Below are 16,822 nucleotides of genomic sequence, written 5' to 3'. Positions count from 1 at the left end.
AGAAGATGTACACTAAATTTCTTTTTTACTCTTGTCTCTTTCCCCTGGTTTCTTTCCTTAGAGGTCAGTCATTGTTAAATTTTTTATGTGTCCTTCTGGGATAATCCAAGTATACATTGTGTGTGTGTGTACAGTTTTAAAACACATAACATAGTGTGCTGTGCCAGTATTCTGTACTGTACTTTTTTCATTTAACAGTATATTTGTTGATCATTTCATATAGCTCGTATATGTAAGACTGACTCTTCTGATTGCTCATTTAAACTCCAAACAGTGGAGGTACAAACTATGAGGTATTTAAATTCTTATTTAAGAATTTCTTTACTGGTGAACATTTAGATAGCTTCCAGTCTTCTGACATAGTTAAAAATGTTGTAGTGACTATCCTACATACATTGATAATTTGGTACATATTATCAAATTGCCTCCAGAATTAGGTGAAATAGTTTACATTCCTAACAGCAGTTTAGCAAAAGCCTATTTCCCCATATCCTCAGCAACAAATGTTTTATGAATTTTTTTGTCAATTTAACATTGATGAAAAATTGTATTCTATTATAGTTTTAATTTGTATTTTTCTAGTTGTGAGTGAATTTTTATATTTTTTAAAATGCTGTATGTCAGTTGTATTTCTTTTCCTGTGAACAGCATAACATGCTTAGGTCCTTTGTTCACTTTTCAGTTGCTTTTTTCCTTATTGAATCATATAAACTCTTTGTATATTAAGGAAATTGACCCGTTGTTATGTGTCATCCAAGTATTTTTTACCAAGTTATTATTTATCTTTTTAATTTTATGTTACATGATTATTCTATAATTGTGCATACTAAGTGAATTTGATTCCTGAATTATTTTTTTCTGTATAGGATTTCTTAATATTTGGAATCTAAGGACTGGAAAGTATCCAATTCATCGCTTTGAGCATGATGCAAGAATACAAGCTCTAGCCCTCAGCCAGGAAGACGCAACAATTGCCACAGCTTCTGCTTTTGATGTTGTAATGTTATGCCCCAATGAGGAGGGAAATTTGCAAATAGCTGCAGAATTTGAAGTTCAGAAACTGGTGAGCTTTTAGTCTGATTGTTTTGTTTTTCATTCTTAGAATCTCTGGGTCTGATATAAACAGAAATGATATTGACAGCACCCATCCACGCAGGGCTTCCTGTGGCTCTTTGTCCATAAATCTCACAAGAGCTCTGTGAAGTAGGTAGTTTTGTTTCCTCCATTTACCAAGAAGTCAGTAGAGACTTAGAGTGGTGAATTGACTCTTGCCCTAGATAAGAAGTGGTAATTTCCACCCCAGGACTGACACTGGGGCTGCAGTTTCTCATTGCTGGCATCCTCAGCCTCCTTCGCATTAACAGGAGGTTCACCCTGGGAATCTGAGACCAGGATCTGGCCTGATACATGAGTGAAAATGAGTGCAGTGGTACATCCCAGACCATGTGGAAAAGAAGGTTTCCCTCCTACACTTTTTCCATCTGAAGGTTTTCTCACTTGGCATCAGGAGTAATTCTTGAATGAGCATAGATTTAGTCATTGTTGATCAGGTAGGCGTGTTCCTCAACACCATGTGTGAAACTGAGCTCACCTTAGTAGTTCATCACATGGAGCCTGATTTTGAGTTCAGCTGTGCCCGAGCCTCTACATTTGTATGGTGGGAGACGATGTGATGGTAAGAAGGAAGAGCTGAAACCTGTTTATGCTGAATTTGGGTTTAGTTTCAAGCGAACTTGGTTTTGGCACCTGTAGGAGAGTGAACAGAAAAGCCAACACTGAATAATAATTGATGGCCTGAGCTGGAACAAACCCTGTTCCTTTCCCTTTTCCTCCCAGTGGGAGTCTTGCTAGACGTGAACAGCTAAAAGCCACGGTGTCACCACTTGACCTCCGTAAGCTGCTTGTCCCGTTAGCCACAAGCCTGTCTGGTTTGGGGGCAGCATTCCCCAAAATGCCTGGTGCTGGATTCTCCTCTTGGGGTTTTATTAGAGAAATGCAAAAGTACCATATTTTTGTTTCTTCTCAAAACCACATAGTGCTTGTTATTTGGCCTCTGCCTAAAGAACTCTGTAGATTAACAATGATTATATGAACTCAGACAATTACTTAAGATGTGAGTCCCTCCAGAAAGTGCAAATCCAGCCTTGGCACTCAGGTGGCATGCTGGCACCAACCAGAAGCTTTGTGAAGTTGTGTCCAGTTCCCAGCAAATGGCACAGTCACAGTCAGTCTAAGCTCTTGATCTGTCAGAAATCCAACATGAAGGTGAAATTTAACAGCTAGACTGAGGATGTTGATTTTAGGAAAGCAAGAAGTGACCTTTAGGATAGGGGACAGAGGACTCAAGCAGCCACTGCTGGAGGCATGTGTCATAACACTGTTTATTGTTTCTCATCCTGGATGAGGGCCATCCCTAGAAAAGGCACCTCTGGGCCGGTGGCTGGGCCATCTTTGTCTTCCTCAGATAGGCTCCCTGAGTCACAGTGGCAGTGTTCCTGGGTCTGTAATGCCAGCCTGGAACAGCTGTCCTTTGTGATGGGCACTGGGCTGGGGATGTGGGCCACCACTCACACCGTCGGTCCTAAGGATTAGCAGAGTCACCCAGATGTTTACTCTCAAGTGCTTCTGGACAGGTCTCAGGATTCAGGCCTTTGAACTCGCTTGGCTTCTTGTCAGGGACTGTGGATTTTCATAATTAAAGAGGTGGCTCACCTTCTGCTTTTGTCCTCTCAGAATTTATTCAGGGAGGTGAAAACCCGATGTAAATGGCCCTGGGGCAAGCATGCCCCATATGAATCTAGAAAAGCAAATTATTCTTAAAGGGAGCCCCTCCAGTGCATGCCGATCAGAGAAAGCGGCGGCGGTCGTGCAGCCGGCAGGACTGTGTGCCGTCCGCGCGCTCCCTGTGGCCTTCCTGCCCGGGATGAGGTTGAAACTGGGAGAAAGCAGGTAACTCAGACGCTGTCAGCAACACATTTATGGTATTTGCCCAAACATGAAAAATACAATTTTGGCTAATTTGGAACTGAGTGAGTTTTGTCATTTATTCAGTTTCTTATGAAGAAATAAAAACTAACTCTGGTTTTTGAATAGTTATTGTAGCCTCATGGTTCAGAATTTAAAAGACACAATACAGTTTACAGTGAGAATCTCCCTTCTGCTCTGTCCCACAGCTCATTTCTCTCCCTGAAGGCGGCCACTGTTAGATTTACGCACGTGCAAGCCAAGTGTGCACAGGCTTCCTCTGCCACTTTTACACACCTTGGCACACTGTAAAGTCCTCTTAACCTTGCTTCCTTGCTTCCCCCCCCAAGTTTGTCTCAGAAGTGATCCGTTTGTAAGAGTTTATAAAGAATGTCTTTGTGCTTTTTTCTATGACCGCATGGTACTCTAGTACATCAGTATACTGTAAGTTGTTTAATTAGTCCCTTAGTAAGGCATGTTCTGGGTTTTCTGGTTCTTGGCTGTGACCAAATAGGGCTGCAGCAAATAACCTTGAACACAGTTGTTTCACATAAATGTGAGTTTATGTTTAAATAAATTCCTGGATCGTCAAACGTGCTGCATCGGAGCACACGCACATTTGCTTGTGTTAAATGTTCCAGGATTTCCCTCCATAGAGGTTGGGCCAGACTACATCCCACCAATCATAAGTGGGATCCACAGATATGGTTGTCTGCCACTCCACTTCCAGCCCAATGTCTTTATAGACTAGTTGATCTTTACTGATACAAGTGAAAATGGTATCTTGGTGAATTTTCACCTTGCATTTCTCTTATTAGGAGTATGCTGTGTTTCTTTTATCATTTCATTTGTGTAGGAACTGTGTTTCACTTCCTGTGAACCGGCCCTTGACCTGTGTTTTTCTGTTGGGTTGCTGATCTTCTCATTGACATGCAGGAGGAATTGTGTATTTTTGACCAAGTCAGGACGAATTGTAGGTGAAACCTAAAGGACTAAACAACCCTTATCCTTTAATAGGTTGACTACCTTGAAATAGTTCCAGACACTGAAAGGTACCCTGTGGCAGTGGCCACCGCTGGAGATCTGGTATACCTGCTAAAAGCTGAAGACTCTGCCAGAACCCTCCATTACGTCTACGGGCAGCCGGTCACGTGTCTGGACGTCTCCGCCAACCAGGCTGCTTTTGGTGTGAAGAGTCTGGGATGGGTGTACGAAGGAAACAAGGTACAAAAATAGCAAGATGTACGACTTAACAAAAAAACATGAATTTTATTTTTTAAGAGGCAATTTGAAAATTAAATCTGTCTGATATATTTTTAAAAGATGTGTTCAGGCAGTATATATATATATATATATATGTATATATATATATATATATATATATATCAGCCTGGTTAAAAAAGATTTCAAGTAGCTCAAAATGATATAAAGTGGTAAGTAATTGCCTTTCTCTTCCCTTCCCCCAGTCCTACTCCATAGAAGAAACTATCAACAATTTTTAGATGTCCATATAGAAAATTTTAATGCACAGATGGGTACATTTATACGCTAAAAGAGCGTATCTTTGAAATGAGGTCATAGTGTGATACTGTTCCGTGCCCAAGGTTTTATTCAGTAGTGTACCCTGGAGAGCATTCCGTGTCAGCTCCCTCTCCCTAGGATTCCAGCACTGCCTACAACAGTCTGCTTCACCGGTGTCCTCATCGGTGGGCGCTGAGGTTGCTTTCTCTCTCTGTGGACTGTTACAGACAATGCTCCGGTGCACACTGCAACTTGTAAATCTCCGGGATAAATTCCTAGCATTTATGCCGCTTGGTCAGAAGGTTGCTGGACGTTGCCAAAGTGCCTTCTGATGAGGTTGCCTCAGAATTTACATCCTTTTCTGCAGTGTGTAAAGTGCCTCTTGATGCTCTTTGAGCCAGAAACAAGGAGACAGGTTTTTAATTGAAATTCTTTGCATGATGACTCGATTTTAGCACTACTTAGTATTTTATTATCCTGACTGTAGGCCCAGTACTTAGTCTTAAAACTGACTTACAGAACTCTCTCTTCCAGTGGGATCAGTGGGGAGAGTTATGGATAAAGGTTTGTGTTGTTTTGATTTTCCTCCAATTTGCTGGCTCTTGACCCTGCTGGCAGTGGTATAATCCCTGGGAAGGAACTTCCCCGAGCCAGCAGCTCCTCTGACATTGTCCTTTTCCTGTGGAAAGAGCCCTTTCCATGTAGCAGTGTTCTGAACCGGGAGAGAGCTAGAATGGATGCGGGCCGTCTGTGTTCCGGTTCCAGCCCTGCCACCTGCTCCACTGTGACCTAAACGGGTGGCTTAACTTGCATTGTGCCTCAGTTTCCTCATTTGTAGAAAGGAGTCCATCACAGTACTGACCTCATAGAATTCTAGGATTAAAGAAACACGTGTGTAAAGCTTTACCCGTAGTGCCTGGCGTCAGAGAATTAACAGTCTCCGAGTGCTTCCTGTTCTTTGTCGCACTCATAGTCTGAGCCGAGCCTCTGGTTGTGGTTTGTACATTTTGTCTCTCCTGTGTAGTCTCCTGGAAGGTCACATCTCACTTCTCTAGGCGTTCACTGGTTTTGTGACTTGGATTCCTATTATATGTTCTTCAACCAGGAAGACAGATAAAGTGGTTGAAAATACATGAGACTCATTGTAATCTCACTGTAAGAAGGGATTCCTTTGTGCTCAAGCTGGCCTGCTTTGCTGGAGCCTGTTCAGTGTATCTTAGCTGGGAAGTCTGTGATGATATAATTCCTGTGTTTTGTCTTCCTGTAAAGTGGGTGAAGAGGGACAGCAGTTGGTTTTCTAAGGCAGTTCCCTTTGTCAGCCTTTGAAAATACTCTTTTCCCATCCCTGGCAAGCTCATTTGTTGAAAGAAGAGAGACTATTTGCTTCTTAATTTTTCATCCATCATGCTTTCAGGTTTCGATTATCTCACTTATTTCTCAAGTTCTCAGTGTAGTGAGGTGATACCTGAATTAATACTAGCCTGGTTTAAATCTTTCATAGTTTTAATAAATATTTCAGCTGACAGGTCCTATTTCTCTTTGACTTATCTGAGTGGATCTCTTTCTATAGAGATACGGTCGTATTCAGATGTATTTGAGAAACAGATGTATTTGAGAAACCAGTTAAAGGGATGTGTGTGTGCTCAGTTGCTCAGTCTTGTCCAACTCTTTGTGACCCCATGGACCATAGCCTGCCAGACTTCTCTGCCCATGGAATTTTCCAGGCAAGAATATTGGAGTGGGTTGCCATATCCTCCTTTGGGGGATCTTCCCAAGCTAGGGATTGAACCTTTGTCTCCTGCATTGGCAGGCAGATTCTTTACCACTGTGCCATCTGGGAACCGAAGCCCCTAGTTAAAGAAATAGCTCAGCACAAAATTAGACTTGGAGCATCCTTTAGATATTGGTCTAAGTAGGCACTTTTTTGGATGGCTCTCAAATTTTCCAACCCAATTAAAAAGCATTATGAGAATTAGCTGATTTGTATGTTAATTTGATAAAAATTCATTTTTAAAAGTTCCTTTTCCCTCTAATAACTTGTTGTTCACTTACCAAGATGTCGTCTGGTTCTTTGTGACCCCATGGACTGTAGCACACCAGGCTTCCCTGTCCCTCACTCTTTCCTGGAGCTTACTCAAACTCACGTCCATTGAGTCAGTGATGCCATCCAACCATCTCATCCTTGGCCATCCCCTTCTCCTCTTGCCCTCAGTTTTTCCCAGCATCAGGGTCTTTTCCAAAGAGTCGGCTTTTCTCATCAGGTGCCCAAAGTATTGGAGCTTCAGCTTCAGCATCAGCCCTTCCAATGAATATTCAGGGTTGATTTCTTTTAGGATTGACTGCTTTGACCTCCTTGCAGTCCAAGGAACTCTCAAGAGTCTTCTGCAGCACCACAGTTCGAAAGCATCAATTCTTCGGTGCTCAGCCTTATCTATGATCCAACTCTCACATTCATTCGTGACTCCTGGAAAAACCATAGCTTTGACTAGATGGACCTTTGTCGGCAAAGTGATGTCTCTCCTTTTTAGTATGCTGTCTAGGTTGGTCATAGCTTTTCTTCTGAGGAGCAAGCGTCTTTTAATTTCATGGCTGCAGTCACCATCCGCAATGATTTTGGAGCCAAGAAAATAACGTCTGTCACTTGTTAGTGGGTGTTTTTCGTTGGTGTTTTAAGAGTGGAGGTAAATTTGCTACAACAACGTGTTTAAGCACCTCTCTGAAATCTGGCAGTGGCATTTAGTTATCCAGAGGTTTTGTGAGTACACCAGCAAACTTTCATACCCTTGGGTGGGTGGGTGGGTTGTTAGCAGAGCTGGTGAGGACTCTGCATTAAGATGTTTCTCCAACATGAACGCCACCCACTCGAACGTGAGGAAAGTCAAGCCTTTGCTGTGAAACTTTGCTTATTTTTGCAGAGGCGGAACTTTCCATCTGATTATGGTTAATGGGTCTTCTGCTTCCTCAGAAAAATCAGCATTGCCGTGTGAACTAAGCCATGTCACAGTGGCTCTGAGGTTTCAGGAGCATCCTGAAACCAGTGCCATTGCACGATGCACTGTTGTAATTCTCAAAGTCTTCTGTGTGGCCTCCTAGTCACCTTGCTTGTGAGTTCCACACTTTGGTCCTGTCGGTCTCTGGCCTGGCAGCACATGAACAGCACTTTTTATCAGGTTAGTGTGAGACTGTTAGCAGTAGAGCGAGCCTGCAGCTGCGTCCACGTGGGGATTTTTGTCTGCCTCTGGCCATATGTCTAGGATTCAGATGAAGGCGTTACGGGAACACAGAGTTCAGTATATCTTCATTTGTACCAGATACAAAACTGGGGGTCAGCTAGAGCCCACTATTGATTGACTGTGATAAATGCAGATGTGAAGTCCAAATGTTGATGTCAATTTTTTGGCGGGAACTGAAGTTTCCCTGACCTGTAGGAGTATTCCAGTAGTGTTATTTTTGTTTACTTGGAGAATATCCTTGTACCATCTGATGATCACATTAGCATTCTTTAGGTACCACAGCTGTCTGAGCATAGTAATAATGGTTCAGACTCATCCATTCACATGCCTACTAGCCAACCTGTCACGTATTCATCACAGAGAGTTACAGGACACCAGTCATGTTTCAGCATTGGAAAATTAAAACAGCCTTGTGCACAGGTCTCAGTAGTCTGGTACTTAGGTTACTAAGCTAGCAAGCATAGTTTTATACAGAAATGAAGCCAAGTGACTTAGGAGAAACTGATGTATTTAATCTAAGGAAACACATGTGATTACAGCTGGCTCAGCCATGTCCAGCTCTGGTAGGAAAGACCAGAGAAAACGTTAGTGGTCAGCTACATCTTGGTTTGCCTGTGGCATAGGGAATCCTCAGATTTCTGGATTTCAGAGGCCAAAATTAGAGGCTATGCCTGGGTTTACCACCTTTTTCTTTGGCCAGGTAAAGTCATGGAAAAATGGCTATTATCTGTTTTCATTCTTTCTTAAAAGAGCAGATCTTTAAACACCCTTGAAAAAAAGAGTGTTTTTTAACTTGGTAATGCATTTACCTGATTGAGAAATCAAAAGATGCGAAAGGGAGGGTGTACAGTGGGATGACTCCTTCCGCTCCTTTCGGCCTGCCGCCCAGGTTCTCTTCCTGGAGCTGAGACAGTGCTGTCGGTGTCTTGTACGTCCCTGCAGAGCCATTTTATGCGTGTGTAAGCAGATTATTCATACGTGTCCTCCGTCCCTCTTTCTAAAAATATAAATGGTAAAACACACTGTTTTTGTCCTGCATCTTGCATTTTCTTGCAACAAAATGTCTTGGAGATCATTTCATCGTTTCTTGTAACATAATAAAGAACTTCCTGGTAGTTCGTGTGTGTGTGTGTGTGTGTGTGTGTGTGTGTGTGTGTGTGTGAGTGATTTAATGATACTGCACTCTATAGTTGGTCCCTTAGGGGCTGCCTTGCCCCTGTTGATGGGTGTTAGCTGCTCCCAGTCCTCTGCTGTTATAAACAACACGTGATCCGTGTGAACGTGTTTATAGGATTAGTTCCTCAAAGTAAAGACTTGCTGGGTCAGAAGGGTCTGAGCCTTCAGCATTTGGTAACTGTTGCCCTCTGTAGAAGGTGTTCCTTGAAAAGTGGTGGTCCCATTCTCCTCGCTGTTCCTTAGCATCTTTCCTTTCAACAGGCTTTGCAAAAAGGTCACAAACAAAATGAAGCCAGAGGGAATAAACAGGGTTCTGTCTGGTCCAGACCCTCATTTAAATTATTTTGTGGCATTCTGCTTTGATGATGAGTGACCTCATCTAGAATCACAGGCTTCACGTGGGATCAGTGCAGTGGGCTCGACAGCCCTGTCAGACCACCATTAGGGCGGAAAGAACTGTGACACACACTGCCCTGTGCCCTTGCTCTGCTTGTTGGCTGTCACATGAGAGGAGCCCATGGTTACTTAAGACCGTAGACTCACCTGCCTCTGTGCTGTCAAATGAGGAGGGCTGGACATGGGACTTTTCGGTTTCTGTCCAGCACCCACGTTCCTTGAGTCTTCAGGCGGTTAGGTGGTTTAAACTTTTCCCTTCACCTGTGGAGTCGTGTTGAGCTGATCCGTCCTAGGGGGCTGCTGGGGAGCTGAGGGCTTCTGAAATGGGTCGAGGAATCCCTTGCTGTCCGGATACTTCTCTAGCACAGTGGTTCTCAGACTTTTTGGCACCAGGGACTGGTTTTGTGGAAGACAATTTTTCTATGGACTGGGGTGGGAGGGTTGGTTTCGGGATGATTCACATGCATTACATTTACTGTGCACTTTATTTCTATTATTGTTACATCAGCTCCAGCTCAAGTCATCAATCATCAGATCTGGTGGACTGGGGCCCCCTACTCTAATGAGAGGGCTTCCCAGGTGACTCAGTGGTAAGAATCCACCTGCCAATGCAGGAGATGCGGGTTCCATCCCTAGGTCGGGAAGATCCCCTGGAGGAGGGCATGGCAACCCACTCCAGTATTCTTGCCTGGAGAATTCCATGGACAGAGGAGCCTGGCAGGCTACAGTCTATGGTGTTGCAAAGAGTCGGACACGACTGAGCACACAATCTCTAACGGGATCTCCTAAAGGCCATGCTTATTGCTGGCGAGAATGATTGGGCAGGAACTTGTTTGGTACTTTTTCATCAGTTCCTGTGTCTTGCTGGACAAGGGAGATGTGTGGTGAGCTGCTTGAAGGTCCTTTTACTTTTAGATGAAAACAGACTAAGTTTTGACATTGCATTCTTTGGTTGTCACTTTAGTGGCATAAATAATCTTAAAGGTATCCATTGGTAGGTGGCATATGATTGTAAAAGAAAACAAATGTAATAGCATTTCCTCTGGCCTCATCTCTTCTTCATGTTGCAGCCCTCTGTGCCCAAACAGGCCCTTAAAATTTGTTTTTATGTCTCATATTTCCTGAACCTGTCAAAAACACTTTCATCCATGAAAATGTTTTTATGATGCCATATCATCTTTATTAATTCTTTTGCTACCTGAATTAAATTTTACTTGCTGAGGTGGAGGGTTAGGAGATAGAATTGCCTCATTTAAGAGCATTATGCTGACTCTGAGTCTCATGCCTCATCAAGGAAGAGACCCACCTACAGCTCTTCACGTTATTCTTTGTATTTGAACATATTTCCTAATTTAGTCCTAATGCGCTTGGCATTCAGCAGCAGGTTGTATTAAGCAGCATGTGACATGCATCCTAATCAGGGGACATGAGTGAAGTAATCCAGGAGGCTGGGTGTGTTTGACAAGGACCCTGGCTTGGCGCTGCCTCCTCAGCTTATATCACACTGGAAAACAATTGCTAACGTCTCTTAAGATAATCATTCCCCATACACAGACGTGAAAAGACTCTGGACTGGTTATTGCCCACATCACAGGTTGAAATACCTGTCTGGGAGAGCCTTTGGTATCCATCGCAGTGCTCATGGATCCTGGCTCCATTCTCCATACCTACACTAGCATGTGAAATCTGTCATCCTTTTTGTTCAAGGTTCCATTCCAGAAGAGAACTAAAAACAGTATTTTACCAGCAGGATGACTAATTTGAAATTTAAAGTTCACAAAGTAAATAAATGTCTCATTTCCCCTCTACTTTCTCCTTAAACCTTTAATATTTTTCATATTTATTTACTTTCTGCTTGGAGAAGTTTAAGAAAACAGCACTCAGAGACCCATTTTCTGGATTTTTAGTGATGTTGCCAAAGGTCCCACTTCTGTTGCTCAAGATGCTGTCATTAACCACTGCTCACTGAACACATACGACATGCTGGATTTCTGATTGTGCTGGAAACAGTGATGTCTCAAAACATGACATCTGCCTCGGGGCTCACCATCTTGTGGGCTTTAACAGCAGCGTGGCAGATGCAGAGATGGTTTTCTCCATGTTGAGATGGACATGAGGTCATAGGGAGACCTTCACAGTGTATTTGCCGGATTCCAGAGTAATTCTAGAAAACTGCATAGATGAAGACATAGATGAGGATTGAACATTCATATGCATTTTGTACATGTTTTAATATCAAAATATATCAGTAATCGGCATAATTGTTAGTATATTGTTAAAAATGAATAGTTTTCACATCTTTGTGAAAACCTTGAAATGCCTCTGTAGAGCCCCAGGGCTTCTCAAGACCCGTCTCTGAGTTAGAGACCTTTGGGGACTCGACCACCTCTCGGATTCTCTACACCCGTAGTGGGTAATTCTGCAAAACCTGTTTTTGGAAAGCTGCCACTTGTAGAAGCTGAGAATGCTTTAGGATCTCTAGCGGTCCGGAACCACTCCAGGGAGAGTGTGAGGAAGTTACTAAAAGTGAATATAGGGAAAAGTATTTTCAGCTAAGTCAGGCAGTGGTATAACCACTGGGGACGGAGCAAGGGTTTTAGAGTCATATAAGCCTTAGGCAAGTTGCTTAAGTGCCTCAGGCTTCCCATTTGGAAACGGGAGAATACCTGGGGAGAGCAGTAGTGTGCTTATGGCTGGTGCTCAGTACCTGTTCAGACTCCTCCTCCGCCTCCCCACCCCCACCAGCTTTGGGTCAGAGTTCATCAGGAAAGCCCGGGCGAGGGGACCAGTGCAGAGGCATCAGGCCTGGAGGAGGGTTTCCGGGCGCTGGGGTGGTCCAGGTGGGCTGGAATACCGGTGGGGTGGGCGGGTGTGGGAGCGATACTGAAGCCATGTCTGCAGTCCCAGCAGTCCGTGTGCATCACAGGGTTCATTTTCCCAAGAGCTGTTCTGAGAGAAGGCGTGTAGAGTAGGGAGGGCCAGGGGAGCTTGGCCTCTGGCAGGACGAACGCGGGAAGTTAGTGCGTGTGCTGAGTCACCTTGTGAACCATCACTTTGAGACGTGGAGCCTTGTCCAAGAGGACTGGCACTGTGTCTTAGTGTCTTCTGTCTTCACTCACGCTGGCATCGTTTTGTTTATCTGTGACATTCTTACCATTTTCTGTTTCTAAAAAAACATTGATCTGTATTCTCGAATCACTGAGTACGTTTACAAGATCATTACGGTGACATATGTGATGATCATTTCCTTTTTTCTCCTTTGTCTTTTGAAATAAAACTTAGAGTTTTATTTAGGGCCTAATTTTTCTAATGGCTTTCTTGATTATTTACATGGAGTCCTGGTTTATCATCCCACAGCCATGGGAGAGAGTGAACTTGGAGTTATCTTGCATTTATGTCAACTTCTCAGTACATGTGGTTTTCGTTTCTTCCTGACCGATGAGGAGCAACAAGGTTTGTTAGGGTTAGAAATCAGCTTGTTTTTCCAATTAATGAAGATCAAGGGGGCCTGTCAGAAATGTTTGCCTTTGCCCACAACAGGAACAGTGACATTGTACAATAGGCCGCAGACTTTCCATGTACATACGTCCAGACAGTTGAGACAAATGGTGTTGGTTTGGTCAAGGGCAGGAGAAGAGGGCACACAGAAAACGGCCTGAATTTCAGAATATTTAAGAGGTTTTACTGTTTTCAGGTTCACATGGCAGCTTAAACTAGACTCAGAAAAATATTACAAAGTGGAGGGCTTTTGCTTTTTATTCAGTACATAGATGAATATGATTTATTAATATGCCCAGCACTTCAGTCTATAAGGCACTGTGTTAGAGAGTGGGTTTATAATTAACCTATCAATTATTGAGTTGCAGATGCATTCTTCTAATGGACACAAAGTTGCTCTCCCAGTGTATTACTAATTTACAGGGTAAATCTGGTTCTGTAGATGGACAAAGGCAACCCCAGCTGAGTCTACATGTAAGCGGTCACATTCCAGATGAAGGGCCTTGGTAGGTTCTCAGTGAGCCCGGCATCTCTGCCACGTGCAGGAAGCAGCTCTGCTGTTACCTGGTTCCAGCCTCGGCTCACCTCCCCGCTGCAGATGCGGAACTGATGGCTTGGATGGGGACCGGATTCGATGCACGGGTTTCTTTGGCTCCTAGCCTCTAGCCTCGGACCCTCTGGCCCAGGCTCCACCTCTTTCCCTGGCGGCTTCTCTGCACTGTTTCCTTAGGGTGTGAACTCTTATCTCCTGTTCACAAGTTGTAAAATATATGTTGAAAGTGACGTGAGAATACTTCTTCCCTAGCCCCCCTGCCTCACCCACCTCTGCCCTTTCCTGGCTTTTGGGCTCTTGTACCACCTGTCAGTGCCCCTCCTCGTGGTCCATTTGGTTTTGTCAGAGCAGTGGCTGCATGCTGAGGAGTGTAGACGAGGCCCTGGTGCCCACCTTCTGCCTGGCCTTGGTTCCTGTTCTCCACACCTCCAAAGGGAGCCCCTTGCTCCAGCCAGGCATGTGCAGTACAGAGGATGCTGTTTCTTCCCCTCCTGTCTGCTCATGTCCTCTCAGGGAGTCCACCCAGTGTCCCCTTTGAGAAGCAGCCTTACTCGCGGTGCTGGCTCTCAGTGAGCGCCTCCCCTTCCCGACCCTTAGGTGCACAGGCCCCGCGTCGCACACTGCCGTGTTGTCACTGCCCAGCCCAGTGCTGTCTTAACCAGACGGCCGCCAGCTGGGAGGCGGGGAGTGAGGATTCAGAGCTGAGCACCACTGCTTTAAGGTCGGAAAGTCTTTTTGGCTTGAGAAGCAGGGTTGGTGCAGGGCAGGGGTTCTCAAACACCAGTGAATCGCAGAAAAATACAGATCTTGGGCCTCCACCCCTCAGGCTTCTGACTCAATGAGTCCAGGGGTGGGGGGAGTGCCTGAGGCTCTGCCCTGTGCTGCTGATGCTGCTAGTCCGGGGGTCGCATTTTGAGCACCCTGAGGTGGAGGTTTAGGATGATGGCCTTAGAGGTCTTCCCACCTGGCCGTGAATTCTAGTTTCAGAACTTCACTGTGTAAGTGACTTGACCCCTCTACACCTCCGCTTCCTATTATAAAGGGAGTAAAATCGTGGTACCCCCCTTATGGAATTGTGGGGATCAGGTGGGGTGAGTGACTGCACTGTCCCTTATTGGGACATAGAGGACACTGTAACTATCAGCCATTATTCATGACTATTTTTGCAGGAAAAGGAAAAAGCTTGTCATATGGTGCCATATGGTCAGGCAAACACTGACCTGGAAATGAGACGAGTTGGGCTCTGCCTTGTGCATCCTGGGCTGCTGTTACCTGTGTCATGTGGGGCAAGTTACTAATATTTAAGCTACTTTAAGGCTCAATTTCTTTATGCACAAAATGTGTACGGTGATGTTAGTCTTCCTTTACTGGTTGTGAGAACCAAATGGAGTGATATTCTGACAGGATTTGTGTGAAAAGACTATCACGATGATTGTTAACAGCTAATATTCGTCTTTACGTACAAGACCCTGCTGAGCACGTTTGTGCTGACACCAACATGGACCATACGGTGTCGTTGAAAGGTTGTTAGATCTTAAGGGTGTGAAGGGAGCTGGGGCGGACTATGCGCCCTCCATCAAAGGCCCCAGAAGTTGACTGTGGTTTTTCATGCTCCTCTGTCAGCTGACTGTATCCACCTTCTGCCAGTCTACCTGCTTGTAAGCCTTTGTTCAGCCTCAACTTGGGGCCAAACGAGGAGTTGCCAGGCCAGTCGAAAACTGATGCCCAAGACACAGACTGTGCCGACCTTCATATACAGTGTGAATCTACAGGTTCACAGTGTTGTTATACCACTGTCGTCTCACTTGCACTCTTCCCAGTTAAAAAGTAATGTCCCAGTTGTCTTAAATTTTGAAGCCTTCATTTTGTAGTCTGCAGCCTAGGTTTTCCTCCCTCTACAAGCACAGATTTAATGATAACCTTCTTTCTCACAGGGCTGTGATTAGTTACATGTGAAGTGCTCTGAAACTGGGCATGCACACTCTTCATTATGATGAGGCCTGTTGGGTGCGTGAAAGGACGTGAGGATTTTCAGCTTTGAGTTACATGCTTGCGTAGCAGTTACAGTCTCCTCACTGCACTGAATGCTCTGACAGTGAACATCTCCTGTTCATTCCAGGTTCCCCAGTGACCTGTTGTTTTGCTAGTCATAGCTCTTCACCTTCTTCTAGCACAAGGACGCAGACTGTCTACACAGATCCCTGAAGCAGGGCAGAGAGCCGTTCTCGGCTCCGTCCCAGAGTACACCTGCCTTCCTCTATTATTTCCAGCATCTGTGGATGTAGGGGGATGGGGAGAGATTGGACCACAGGCTGGCCTGCGTTGTCACCCGAGCATGCTCTTGCTCTCTGGGTTCTTTTCAGGCTTAGGTCACAATAGGTGTCGGCTTGGCCTCGCTCTGGCCCTTTGTAGACATCTGCCCACATCACAAAGCCCCACGTTTGGCACGGTCTGTGGCGATTGGCAGTGGCTTCCCAGGCAGAGTCCAGTCCTGGAACAGCGGGGGTTGCAGGTGCATTGGCGCGTGGTGGTGGGGCGCGCACGCGGGCCTTGCCTACCCAGCGCCTGGCGCCGCTCAGCAGCACCGTCCCATCCCTGAGATATCTTGGCCTCGTGGGCTTGTCACTCCAGTTAAAACTTAAACATGAAAACAGCCTGGGCTACTGCTCCCTTTGTGCGCCGTTTGAGGGTGGACTGTGCCAGAAGCATGTCATGGAGATTGTCGCGGGGCTGCTGCGGCCGAGGGATCTGTGCTCGTGTCAGGGGTCCATTTCTTCAGCTCGGCAGCTTGTGCTTGCTGCTGCTGAAAGCGCCTGAGAGGCAAGCTTTTGTCTGCCAGCAGAGTCACCTTTGGGGTGGTGGTGAAAGTCATTTTCCACATGTTCACAGATACGTCGCCTTACCAGGCCTCGCGCGCTGACTTATCTCTGGCAGGGACTTACAAAATAGTCTCTCTGGCTGATTGTCAAAAATTACATCATATCGGAGTAAACTGCTTTTAAATCAGACATCCATTATTCATGTATATTAACTGCTTTTTTATTTTTTTATTGGCTGTTTTGCGTATGATTTACTCTTTTCTCACCGGCTTGCCCTCCCAGCCCAATTGTCTGTCTTTCTCATCGTTTTTTTTTTTTTTTTTAAATCTTAGCTCATCTGTGGATTTATAGAGGCGATTCACTTAGCTTAGTATGTGAACATCGATAAGCAGACCCTGCATTTTTTGTAGTAAAATTTTTGACCCCGTTTCTATGGGTCATATTATGTCAGGTCAGGAGATCAACCTGGGTTGTTCACATGAGTAAATTCTGCCCCAAAGGTGAGAGCTCTTTTTCTTTTGTATCTTTTTTTTTAAGTGAGCATCACTAGTCTTGTACTTTAAGATCTGTATTGAATGAAACTGTGCCTCCCACTTAGATGAAACTGTACTCCCACTTACAAACCAGCTAAATATTTTGCTGTTGGTGGAAAGCAGTTTGGT

General features: G+C 44.8%; 1 protein-coding gene across 3 annotated transcripts in view; it reads left to right on the top strand.

Moving 5' to 3' along the window:
* FBXW8 (F-box and WD repeat domain containing 8) overlaps positions 1 to 16,822 on the top strand; it is a 113,525-nt gene that overhangs the window by 71,773 nt on the left and 24,930 nt on the right. For all 3 annotated transcript variants that reach the window (XR_009730387.1, XM_061384891.1, XM_061384890.1), the window contains 2 exons: positions 867 to 1,063; positions 3,982 to 4,188. Coding sequence is in view for 2 of the 3 variants with exons in the window: in XM_061384891.1 (XP_061240875.1) it covers positions 867 to 1,063; positions 3,982 to 4,188 (404 nt within the window). In the remaining variant the exon portion in view is untranslated. The remainder of the gene's footprint in view (positions 1 to 866; positions 1,064 to 3,981; positions 4,189 to 16,822) is intronic.

Source organism: Bos javanicus, chromosome 17 (assembly GCF_032452875.1).
Source record: "Bos javanicus breed banteng chromosome 17, ARS-OSU_banteng_1.0, whole genome shotgun sequence".
Lineage (NCBI taxonomy): Eukaryota > Metazoa > Chordata > Mammalia > Artiodactyla > Bovidae > Bos > Bos javanicus.
The sequence above is the reverse complement of the archived record's forward strand: the minus strand, read 5'-3'. Positions and strand labels throughout refer to the sequence as shown.